The sequence below is a fragment of the Thermobia domestica genome, chromosome 9 (assembly GCF_964235325.1).
Source record: "Thermobia domestica chromosome 9, izTheDome1.hap1.1, whole genome shotgun sequence".
Lineage (NCBI taxonomy): Eukaryota > Metazoa > Arthropoda > Insecta > Zygentoma > Lepismatidae > Thermobia > Thermobia domestica.
This window is the reverse complement of record NC_137462.1, coordinates 88,542,070-88,554,931: the sequence shown is the minus strand read 5'-3', so window position 1 is coordinate 88,554,931 and position 12,862 is coordinate 88,542,070. Positions and strand designations below refer to the sequence as shown.

Below are 12,862 nucleotides of genomic sequence, written 5' to 3'. Positions count from 1 at the left end.
TTTCATGTTCAACCAACTTCCTTTCATATCTTTGGATAATCTTTTTTTGTTTCCTTTACGTCCACAATTCCAATTTTACCTATGCCAAACTTTCTTTAGGAGTACATGAATTTTAGTTCAATGATGGGTATCTTTTTTGATTTTTTGCAGTTACAGATAATAGACACAGGACACTCACAGATCTTATTATCAGTGACCTTTTGGCAATTGCAGTTTAATGTTATTTTGCACTTACATCAGAGACATCAAATAGTAACAAAGGTTTTCTTTTGAAATCTTCAACTCTCTTTTTGAACTTTCCTTATTCCACTTGATAAAATTACATAACTGACATTGTATGTATTTATTAATTGAACAATTCTGTAAGGCGTTGCTACGTATTGAAGCTTTATCAAACACAGATTAACTTGTTGTGCCACAATATTCGAAACTTGAATTAAAAAAATATATGTATGTTGTTTGTTTCACTGCTAAATTGTAATGTTCGTGAAAAAAAAAAAAAATTAAAAAACTTAAGATCGTCTTCATAACTTGGAAGCTTATGCAATGATAACTCTTTTGGGTTGCCAAATAACGGGCAGTTAAACTGGCTGCGAGTAATTTTCTTGGAAACAGCCATGGCACAGTGATTAATATAATCAAATCACTAAACAGTTTGTAGGTTTCAATTAGTCATATTTCCATATGTTAATTTCTGTAAAAAAAGAAAGTGTTTTTATAAGTGTAATACGCTATTAATAAATTGTAAAATGTATTCCTTTTCTATAATTTTCTCTATTGTAATATGCCTATAGCTACTTGTTATAGAAGTTATTTGAATTTTCTCCATGTATTGGAAAAGTTACAAAAATCGTACATTTTCTCAAAGTTTAGGGTTGTTACGCTACCGCCAGAGGTAAACAAAAAAATATATTTCTTTTGCATTTCATTTATCTATTATAGAGGCAAGTTTTCCGCAGTATAGCGTTTCAAACAATAAAAAAAAAAAATTTTTTTCGGCCCACCCTAGTACGTGTATTTGTACAGATAAAAAAAAACCGTGATCCAAAAGGTAAATTTCGTGACTTTTTCTAGATTTTCATGACCGTTTTCTTATTTCGTGACTTTCGTGACCGATAGACATCCTGATTGTCTATTTCTAGTAAATATGAAATCAAACTAGCGTATCCAAGTTAGAATATGTCTAATACACACACGAAAAACATAACGTGCACAACCCCACGCGTATATAATCAACTATGCGATGAGGCTGACAATGGCAGTTGCGCGGGAGAAACAAGCAGTTGTGTGTGGAGTGTCAGTGCCCCTTCTCGTTAGTGTCAGCTCAGTGGAGGAATAAAGGTTATCCAACAGGAAGAACGTTAACACGATCTACCGAAATTGTCCCCGCGAGCGACGTTTGGCGATCACTGATCTACACGATATATTCTATATTACAGCTAATTTCGTTGGGCTGGTTATACCTAGGTATAAGAATCACCTTGCACAATTCTCAAAAACATGAGGTACCTATTAACTATTTCTTTAAAAAAAAAAGTTCTTAAAGGATACAGCAACTTACAATAATTACTGATGGTTTTGGACTATTGCTAACTTCTTCAATGCCTGTGATGTCGTTTTAGTGCTAAACAAATGGCACGGTGAAGAAATCTTACGGTTAACCCTGACATCAAACCATTTAAAGACAGTCTTCTTAGGTGGTAATGGTTGCTAAGATTAGCCGAATGGGATTTATGGTCGGGTGCTCAGTGCTAGAGCGCTCAGCTCTATTACGAGGGGTCTCCGGTTCGAACCCAGGATATGTAAGTTTGTGATTGCCAACCCAACCAGTACGTGGGTTTACATAGGGTTCCCGTTTCCTCCCATATTCTCATTCTACTAACTCTTTAATAATAATTTATTTTCATTAATCATTATTCTCTTTTAGCCTAAAGGGCATAACCTAAAGAAAAACAGACATAAAATTAGAAATTTCATTTCATTTTCCAAATGGAATATTTCTTCACCATCTCATTTGTTTAGCAGAGAAACTTTACTACTTACAGTTAGCAGCATCCAGTAACTGGCACTGAAAGCAAGCTGCTGGATGCTTAGGTAAGGTGAATAGTTCTTTTTTATTTTATTTTAAATTGAACACAATAGGTGTACACTTATTAATAATGTTCAGCAAGGTATAGAACATAGTAGAGATGCAAGAGCTCAAAAAACCTGAAAGAAAAATCGGGTTTTTCTGCTTCTTTTTTTTTGGTTGGAAAATTTTCGGCTTTTTTTCAAAATTCTGCTTTAAAATAATAAAGCAGACTTTGTTTCGCTTCTCTACAACACAAACTCATTTAATTAGTGGTTGATGCAGATAATAATATAAAACCTGAAAATAAACCATTAATTTCGAAAAGATTTTTCAAACAATTTTAATGCTTAAGGCGGTTGATACCCCTTCGCTGAGTCGAGTTTTCCCCTATCTAATACCATTGGAACTTTCTTCGTGTTTTTCTCAGCAAGCAATAAACAAATCTTTACAAAAATGTGCATGGATTCAGGTCAATAATAAAGGATTCATTATACGAGCTTATAATTTTACTATAAGCCTCCAATAAAGTCATTTATTCCCCTCTTTTTCTTTTATGTGAAGATTTGCAACAACGCATTGACGACACTGCGGTCTCTCTTCTAGCAGGCTGCGGCGAGTGTCTAAGGTTACTTTGAAGTTTGAATATTGTCCACAGCTGTGATGGGATCCTTTTCAAGAATGACATATTTATAGCATTTCAGTGAGGAGGCGTTGGAGTAAGTTTTCTTTGCTGAAAGCAGAAAAAATAAAAACAGCGAGAACAAATCCATCCTTCTTTTACATTAGCTTTCCCCCGTCAAGTACAGACAATTGTAAGCAATTACTAGCGAACTGTCTCTATTGATTAAAAAGATATATAATGTATACGAAAGTGAATGTCATTTTATTATTATTACTGTAACTTTTTTTCGAAATATAAATAGACATAACTTTCTTGACTCCAAGTAACAGCATGCTAATAATCTTGTAACTTGCCCATTCTATCTATATACGAGGTATTTATTATAAACTTCTAAACTGGTAAAAGAAAAACTACTTTTATAGCAACGTATATTTCTAAGAGAACTATTTCTATTTTATTTATTATATTTCAATTTAATATGAAGTGTATGGTTTGTAACAACGAATACTGCTCAAAATAATACAAAATAAAACCTATTACCAGTCAACTTTAGATTTAGATCAAACATAATAATGAACAACAATACTAATATATATTGTATACATTTATTTTTATATATTTTTTTATATTTATATAAAAGGTGGTACAAATAGAATTTAGAAAAGCAATTGATCTGACTAAAGATTTGTTTAAATCTATTTTATAGAATCTTTTAGAATTGTTTAACTATATTCTTGTTAACTACAGATTTTTTTTAAAAGATCTCTTTTTAATCTATATTTGTATTCTTTCTTTACTCACTCATGTAGTATACCCAGAACTTGGGTCAATTTTTTTAAAGTTGATTCTTAGATAAGTTTCGAGTGACGTCAGCAAAATTTCGTTAGCATCTTATTTGAACTACTTTTTAAAATGGAATGTGTAATTTTAGAGAACTTGTGGTTTGATCTTACAATGTACACAGCATAATATAACAAAAAGGTAGTTTTTATATACTGTAATCTCACTTTAATTTGACGTAGTATATTTTTTCTTTGTTTTCTTGCGTGAAAATAACATATGAAACCAAATTATTTCTTATAAAAATTATACATGAAATGAAAATTAAGTTTAAAAAGAAAACTATGACATACGCATTGTATAAATAAATATGGAATGTTAGTGTTTTGTTTGATTTATTTGTTTTGATTGAAGTCAATACTTCGAGTGTAACTTTAGCCACCTATGGACAAAATTAAAAAGTGGTAGAACAGTATAATTTAAACAAGTTACTCACTTGATTTTGGAGGGGAAGGATAGAAATTTTACTAATAACATTTTTTTTTTTATTTAACTTTTCCTGTATTTATGTTTAGCGTGGCCTTGTGAATTTTGTTTACCTTTTTTTCAACGTAGAAGCTTGCCTATGGATTTTGGAGTATGCTCATAGATATTTAAATTGTGAACAGTGCTTTGCTGATATTTAGCATTTTGATTATACTGCTTGTTTATTTATTTTTCTAATAACTTCATTTACACATAATGTTGTGGCTTGATGTAACAACGTAGTCCATCACATATTTTTATACTCATACGGTAATGTTTTAGTTTAATATGTATGACATTGACAAATTGGTGTACTTCAACAAAAAGCCCTATATTTTAAAATGAAACATGAAAAAATAATGCATAAAATTAAAATTATTTTGTTAATATGTATTGTACTATTTGTATATATGTTGTAGCTATAGATGAAATTTCGCGTTCACCATCTGGAAAATGAATATTTCATATTTAGAATGCGTAAGTTACAAGGTTATTACTAGCAAGTAACACTAATAAGTCCGTATCCCCCGTTGTCAACAAATAACTCCCTATTCATATTTCGAAAAGTAATAATAATAAAAAATGGCGTTTGTATCTACATTAACAGTACATATTTCATTATGTATAGATGCTTTCTTGTACAGTACAAGAATCCCTAATACTACACTTCACTTTCTCCTAAAAATGTGCTCTGTTAGAAGGGTAATGTGTGGTGTTATTAAGTTTCCCAGTTGCCTTACGATACTGAAACAATACCGAAAAATACCTCATCACTAGGAATAGAATTCAACAGCATTCACGCTAAGAAGACATTTATGTAACAATTAAAAAAAAAAAAAGTTTATTTCTAAATTTTCATCGTATGTGGTAAAAATGAAACGATTATTATTTAGCATAAACATTCTATACTACTATTCGCAGTTTCAAATATATAATTATTCCAAAATGCTACCTCCACTGGTTTACCTGTTTCCGTGAGGTTACAAAAGTCAAATAGCGCTGGTGTTTTTAATGTGAAAACCCTACTGGTGTCGGCAGCACGGCCAGTCTCTAGTCAGAGAAACAAACCGGCAAGGAGGAACCGATGTCGTGACCACACATTTTAATTAAGTTACTAATGTCAAAGCTGCACTGATATTCCCTGCTCGTTACAATCTCTTGTGCCACGGATTTCCTATTATTATTATTTCATACAGGAAATTTGGAAAAGAAATTAAATCTGTAAGTTTTATGTTCCACAGTTAGGCCGGCTAGGCTAAAGGAGACGATGATGATAAGCAATGAATGAAATGGTGGAACGAATAAAGTGGGAAGAAACGGGAGAACCCCGACAAAACCCACACACATGGTGTTTGTCCACCAAGAAGTTCACTTGGCGCAAGCTGAGATCAAACCAAGGACGACATGCACCAGAGGTGAACGCTCTACCACTGAGCCACCGCGGCCCCAACACAGGAAATTTATCTGGTATCACAATCGTCTGCTAATTTATATTTGTATAACCAATCACCAGGTGTAAAACTGAAATACATGAGATGCAAGAGGCACCTTGCTAGGTTTGAAAGTAACCACAAAAACTCCGAATGAGACTGGACGAATATACTAAAAGCAATAGGTTCAGCAAAGAAAATAAAGAGCGCCCACTCCTCAGTGCCATAAATCTGTCTTCCAAAAAGACGAGCGGACTAGAAAATTTCATTCCACAGATGTGATATGGTCAGAGTTTAAAAACCTGTTTTAAATGGCTAGCCTGAATTTCCCTCACGCTGCTAACACAAACAAGGAGAAGCAGAGATTGCACTGCTGCAAATCTTCACATGAAGAAAGAAAAAAAAAAAAAAAAAAAAAAAAGGGGGGGGGGAATGAATAACTTAATTGGAGGCTTTTAGTAAAATTATAAGCCCGTATAATGAATTCTTTATTATCGACCTGACTCCATGCACATTTTTGTAAGGATTTGTTCATTGCTTGCTGAGAAAAACACGAAAAAAGTTCCAATGTTATTAGATAGGGGAAAACTCGAAGGTAGCAGCGAAGAAGTAGCAACCGCCTTAACATATTTACATTATGAATTCCAAGGATTAACCAATATATTATAAGAATTTTTTAACCTCTCATATACAATTTTTTTTTTTTTTTTTTAAAGTACAAAGGTAACTAGCAAAATTGTATGTAGTATTTTTACTTCAAAATATCCCACATCCTCCTTTTGAAACAAAATAAAATTAAAACATGAGAGAAGTACATTTATACGATATTCTTAAAGGCTGCACATCAAAAGCTTCGCCTCGGGTAGTTCTATACATTTTTTGAAATTTTACACTTCATTTTCAACTTTCATATACATTGTATGAATATTTCAAACGAATTTTCAATTCATTGATCACATACGTAATAATCTGTTACCACCTATCTGATGCTTCGAACCTGCAAAATTGGTAGTCACGAATTGTGTAATGCAATGACTGTTTCTTAAGTTTGTTTAGAATCGGGAAAGTACCGAATTTTCTGTTCATGGATCATATGCGTAATAGAGTTCACCTGAGCATGTGGTTTCCTAGACTCTGGAATATATAATCACTATCACGGTTTACCCAATGCTGAAGGTTTCTGAGTTCTTAAGAGGAAGAATTCAACCTATCATTACGTAACTCTTCCTTAAATAAATAAATAAATAAATAAACTATGGAATTTCCCCTAGCACTAGCAAGACGGTTCTTTTCCGAAAATGAATTTAAAACAATTAACAAAGAGATAACTCCTGTTTTATAAAGTAAATGTTTCAAAATGTCTTAAATTAAATTAAATATCTTAATAAAAGAAATAGTTTTATTGTTGAAGTATTCACCTCCGATGCTTTGTGGGTTCAATTGCGAGAATTTCCCGAGCACTTCTTTCATGACGGGTTTTCCCCGAAAATGCAACTTTCTTTACTGTACATCGACACTTCCAATAGTACGGAAGTTTAAATTCAGCACCTGAAATAGTGTAGCGTCACATAGTCTTCGGAACTCCGAGCACTCAGCTTCTTAAATTTGACAAGAATTTTTTCGTTATTGCTGGTGTTGATTCTACAGAATGCTTATTTGAAGAGTAGCAGCTATTGACGGAACTAAACTGTTGTTGTTGAAAAGCCAAGTTTTACTGAAGAATACTTTTGTTATCAAATGTATGAAATAATACTAATAGCTTTACTAATGTATTTACACATTTACTGATGGTACAGGCATCTATGGCCTTAAACTCGTCAAATGTATGAGGGATAACGTCCCACGGCGTCGCCGAGCACACTATTCACGGAAAGTATTTTCTAAAATATAAAATTGCATATTTTACTTCAAACAAGTATAAACACAATCCATATATTAATTTGTTCTATAATTATCTCAAGCTATGGTAAGCTTTTCCATTCATTCAGTGCATTCAGAAAATGAAATGAAATCTTTGAGTTTTACGTCCCATGGTTATGCCGGTTAGGCTAAAGGAGACGGTGATGATGAGAGATGAGTGAAATGGTGGAATGAAGAAAGTGGGAGGAAACGGGAGAACCCCGAGAAAACCCACGAGCACGGTGTTTGTCCACCACAAAGTTCACTTGGCGGGGACTGGGATCGAACCCGGGACCCCAAGCACCAGAGGTGAACGCTCTACAACTGAGCCGCCGCGCCCCCCTCAGTGCATTCAGAATTTTATATAGGTTTAACATTGAATGTTGTTGTATACTCTCAACATGAAAGCATCTAATTCGCCCAATGGAAGTCCGAAATCTGACAAAAATCACTTTCAATGTGATCACCTTAGTTGTACCGATATTATACTAACAAAAAAGCTCAAAATCCCAGGTGGGTCGAATCCGAAAAAAACCGGCGGGAGTTTTCGGGCTTGGCTCACTTGGGCAAACCCTGGCTACAGCACATATTCTGTGTGATTGCCACTCCGTATAATCCACAATCGTAGTCGCCATATATATTTCGACGCACACGCACGAGAATGTTCAGTAAAATATAGTCCCACGCGCACTGAATGCGTTGCTATAGGTGTCATATAACAGGGTATGCTAAGAAACCCTCATATAATGGGGTTTCTTAGCATACACAATCTGCCCCACAGACAGAAATCAAGGGCTGTGAGGTCATTCCATGAGACTACGGCGATCTATCTACTCTCCTGGGAAATGTACTCGAGTCATTGATCTATACCAATACCGAAGTGGAAAGGAGCCCCATTATGTTGAAGGAAAAATTACAGTCTATGTTCAGAAGGCTGTGAAGCACAGTATAAGAATTGTAACAACTGCTTCAATTTGTGCTATTATAAGCTAGAATTATACAACATAAATTGCAAAAAGTCATTTTATGCACCTAGTCATGGTAAGGCAACTTCTTGGTGGTACTGGTGAAACATTAAACCTAGTTTGCAAAGCCAAGAATCAAAGTAACTTCATAAATTAGCTCAAAGTAGGCACTAACGATGTTCAAAAATTCATTTCAAAGTGCATAATTGTTTCCCCGTGATGCGATCAGAAACAAGATATTGCAGTTGAACATTGTTACTACGAATTCGATCGAAAATAAAAAAGGGCAAGTCTTTACTTTGACTCAAACAGTGACTTTAATCGGTTCTTATAGGTTCAGTCACTTCCTGAAACTGTTACTGCCTGAGTCACTTGTTGGAACTGTTTGTTCCTTCCGTGTGACGTTCTTAGTTGAGATTGGCGGTAGTTCATATTTTTTCCAGTAGGTGTCTCCGTACAGTCATATGATACTTTGGTAGTGTGATGTCACATGTTCTGTCTCCTTGTAGGAAGTGTAAGGAAGCACGTGGTCGAAGGTATTTTTAACGTATGGTAAAAGTAGGCGTTTATTGTTTCTTCTTGTTTGTAATAATAGCAAGTCTGCTTGCTTTAATAAATCGACGTCTGCGCGGAAAGGAATATTTTTCAGTAGTGTGAAGTTGAGTATTCCGCAACTGCGCTTGGTATCTTACTTTTTCGTGTGTGGAATCAGCAATTATGTATTTTTACTGGCATGTATGGCGGCGTAAATTTGCTGATAGTTTGTCACTTGGAGAGCAATATTTTCAATTTTTACGCCATATTAGCGGTGAGTGTTTTCATTTTTTAATTGATATTATTTTTACTCTTGATTTTTTTTTTCATTTGAGTATTTGGCAAGATTTTCCTTTGTATAGAACAGTATGTATAATGTTAAGAATTATACTATAATCTTAAGAGCGAGGGGCACATCAGCTTGTTTTAAAAATAGTGAATTACTTATAGGAGGAATGGTGTTTAGTAACATTTTGGCCCTTGTACTTACAGTGTACATTACTTTGACTCGGATAGTGACTGCAACTGATTCATCTGACCCGGTTGCAGTCACTGTTTGAGTCAAAGTAAAGACTTGTCAGAAAAAGTAATTATGCATGATTTTCAAACTTTTTTTCCAGTAGTAATCTGTGCTGGAGTTCTTGATAAATAAATATTTTAAGGCGATTATGAAAATAGGCGTATACTAAGAAACACCATTGTAGAAAGTAATCATAATCACACTAAGACAAAATCACTTGTTCTGCATAATGTGCACTCTTGCCGATTATTATTTCAATCCAAGTTTTGAAATATATTTTTGGGAGTGGGCTTTTAGGTTTTACCCCTCCTCCCCCCCAAAAAAAAAAACCCGGGGAAAATTCCAACCACCCTGTCTAATACAAAACTTAACAGATTTACGAAACAAATTCCCTCGCAAAAGTAAACATAGTAAAAATAGATAATCACTCTTGGAATAACAGCTCTTACGGTATTAGATTATTTTGCCAAAAATATAGAATACCTTAGACTTATGGGCAACCCTCCTGAAGTGATTCTATTCCGTAATTGTCGATCGCTTAGTGAAAACGCCTTGGTACAAGTTCCAAAGACGATAATCCATCGAGTTCCACCAAACTACTAATGACGGAACTTACTTTCAACTACCCTACGTCTATAACTGCATAGTTTGCTACAGGGGAACATACAAATCGTAAGCAATTTATCAAAATAATTGTTTTACATTCCCTTAGTGCCGTTGTTATATACTAGACTACACATATTGTCTTACTAATAGCGCTAGAACTTGACTGATTCAGTTGGCTCCACTAAAATACACCTGCACGTCATTCGTCGATAATTATTCTAGTTTTCCTGCATGACACCATACACAACATTAAAATATAACCCAATGAATCACTCATACTGACAGCGAAAGTAACCCACACTGTTTACGAGCGACGCCCATCCGATCAAACAGGTCAGTACGTCAACACCCATACAAAATATTAAAATATTTACTTACGTTCACCTACTCTTGCATCACTTAACATATCAAAAATAACATTTCTAATGTTATACAAATCGTTTGCTTACATGTTTGTTTATCTACATACACAATTTTAAGCAAGAGAATGCACATAACGATCTAACACAAAGACTTCGTATAACCCTTAATATAAATCATTATCAGCAATATATCCTCTCTAACTTACACAACCATTCCATACGCCCCTTCTCCGATATATGTTATATCTGTATATCTTGGGCCTACTTCAAATGCTTGTCCTTTCACAACTTCCACGGGTGCATTATTTCCACCACCTGCAGGACCGCTTTCCGCAGCCATTTTTACAATTAAATCACAATACATAGAATAAATACTACTTTAGTCAAAATTAACTTATCTAGAGATTTGTCATCCATAGGTGATTACCATTTGTAGGTACGTTTACCACTTTTCATTAGAAATAACATTCTTCTTTATTTTGAAGTCATTATCATTACAAAATTGTAGGTTCTTTCATAACAAAGTAAGCACTTAAAACTTTCGCAAGGACAATCAACAGTTTTGTAAAGTTTTAGGACAAATTTGGAGAACTTAAAATTAAGTGCTATAATTTATAAGAATCCATAGACATTTTTTTTTCTTTGACCTTATAATTATATATTTAAATTGTAATTTATATGGATACAGTGTAATTATGCCATTTCGATTAATAATCTTATTATTGTAAGTTTTATTGAGACTTATTGTAATAGCTTGCTACTATAGAATATTTAATAAATTTACAAGAAATATTTCATTTTCAGACTTCAGAAACAAACATTTAATACCTTAAAAAAAAAAAAAAAAAAAAAACCGAAACGTGAACTTACGTTATTTCTACCCCCCCCCCAAGTATACAGATTGAAAAATGTGCCAATTGACAAAGAAACTTATTTATGCCAAAATAAGAACGTACAAATCTTATAATAGGGATTTCCGTTATTATTACTTTCCTTTAATTTAAATTTAAAAGAAAAGCGTGTGAAATGAATAAATATATTATTTCTTTCTTTTACATATACAAAATTAAGGAAGTAAATAGACGTTGGAAAGTCCTAAAAAGACGCTGCGCCCACTAAAAACGATCGCGCGCTGTTTCTGCAGAAATGACGGTGTCCAAGAGTTAAGAAAAAAAATGAAACGGGAGGCTCAAGATATCCTACCACCTTATCTTTAAGTTTTATGCCCCACGATTATGTCGACTAGACTAAAGGAGACGGTGATGATGAAAAATGAATGAAATGGTGGAGTAAAGAAAGTGGGAGGAAACGGGAGAACCCCGAGAAAACCTACGCACACGGTGTTTGTCCACCACAAAGTTCACTTAGCGCGAGCTGAGATCGATCCCAGGACCAATGCACCAGAGGTGAACGCCCTACCACTGAGCCCCGCGGCCCAAAGAGTCTACAAAAAGTTTAAGGGTTATCTAAATATAGAGGAAATAGTGATAGCTTTTCTAAATTTAACTTATTGTAAAACTCTACGTGTAATAATTTGCTTTCTTTCACCTACGTTAAAACCAAGTCACACATGCCATTTTAAAAAATAATTATAGCACCTGTGATTTTCTCTTAATTTTACGATTACAGACACAGGCGTAAATTTTGTACTATATTAATTATTGAACGTCCTTACAGTATGGAATAAATAAATAAATGTGTGTGTGTGTAGTATATGCAATATTTAATTATTTCAGACACAAACTGTTAAGATATTGAAACATATTTATTAAGAATGATTTGTTAACAAATTTAACTTCTCACTGCCACAGTTAATTTGGGTCGCCCACTGAAACTCAGCAGCTTACCGATAAAAAGTTCAACGGACATAAGGTCACCTATATTAATAAAAAGCGGACAAAAACTAATCGGACATAAGTCAACTATAAATAATACAATTAAATTACAAAAATAATTAATTAATAATAATGCAAAAAGATTTATCTTCTGATTACTATTATATAAAATCTTTTGGCGATATAATACATTATTGATTACACTAATAATAATCAACCAAGTGCCATTTTCAATTTTCATCGTGACGGTGCAATTAGGTATTACTGGCCCAATTAACCTCCGAAAGCAGTACAGGCGGAAGGCCCTGGCGAGATGGGCAATCGCTCAGGGCGCCAAATTAATTGATTGCTGAATTATTTTTTATTGTCAACGGGCAACTGCGAATTAACTCTTGTTTAAATTGAGTAACATCATTAGTTACTACCTCATGTCATAGGAGCATTCCTCCCCTTTATAACAACCCGGTTTTTTTTTCTTTCTTGAATTTCATATAAAGAGAATATCTTCAGCTTATTTGTTCTTAATTTCTGTTAACAATAAAGCTGTAAGCTATTGCTGAGAATTGAAAGTTCGGAACAACAATAACACGTTCTGATCAGGGGTAAAAGTGAGGGGGAACGCGGGGAACTCCTTCACCTCACCTCGAAAAAATATGTACGGCGTACCCCAATCCTAAAAAAAATTGCAATGGGCAAAGATGGGCAGGGGAAAC

At 34.0% G+C, this 12,862-nt stretch overlaps 1 protein-coding gene across 1 annotated transcript in view; it reads right to left on the bottom strand.

Moving 5' to 3' along the window:
- rl (Mitogen-activated protein kinase rl) overlaps positions 1-10,679 on the bottom strand; it is a 58,135-nt gene extending 47,456 nt beyond the window's left edge. Inside the window, exon 1 of the mRNA XM_081771505.1 lies at positions 10,521-10,679. Within this exon, the coding sequence (XP_081627631.1) occupies positions 10,521-10,678 (158 nt within the window). The 5' untranslated portion in view covers position 10,679. The remainder of the gene's footprint in view (positions 1-10,520) is intronic.
- Positions 10,680-12,862: the final 2,183 nt, after the last annotated feature.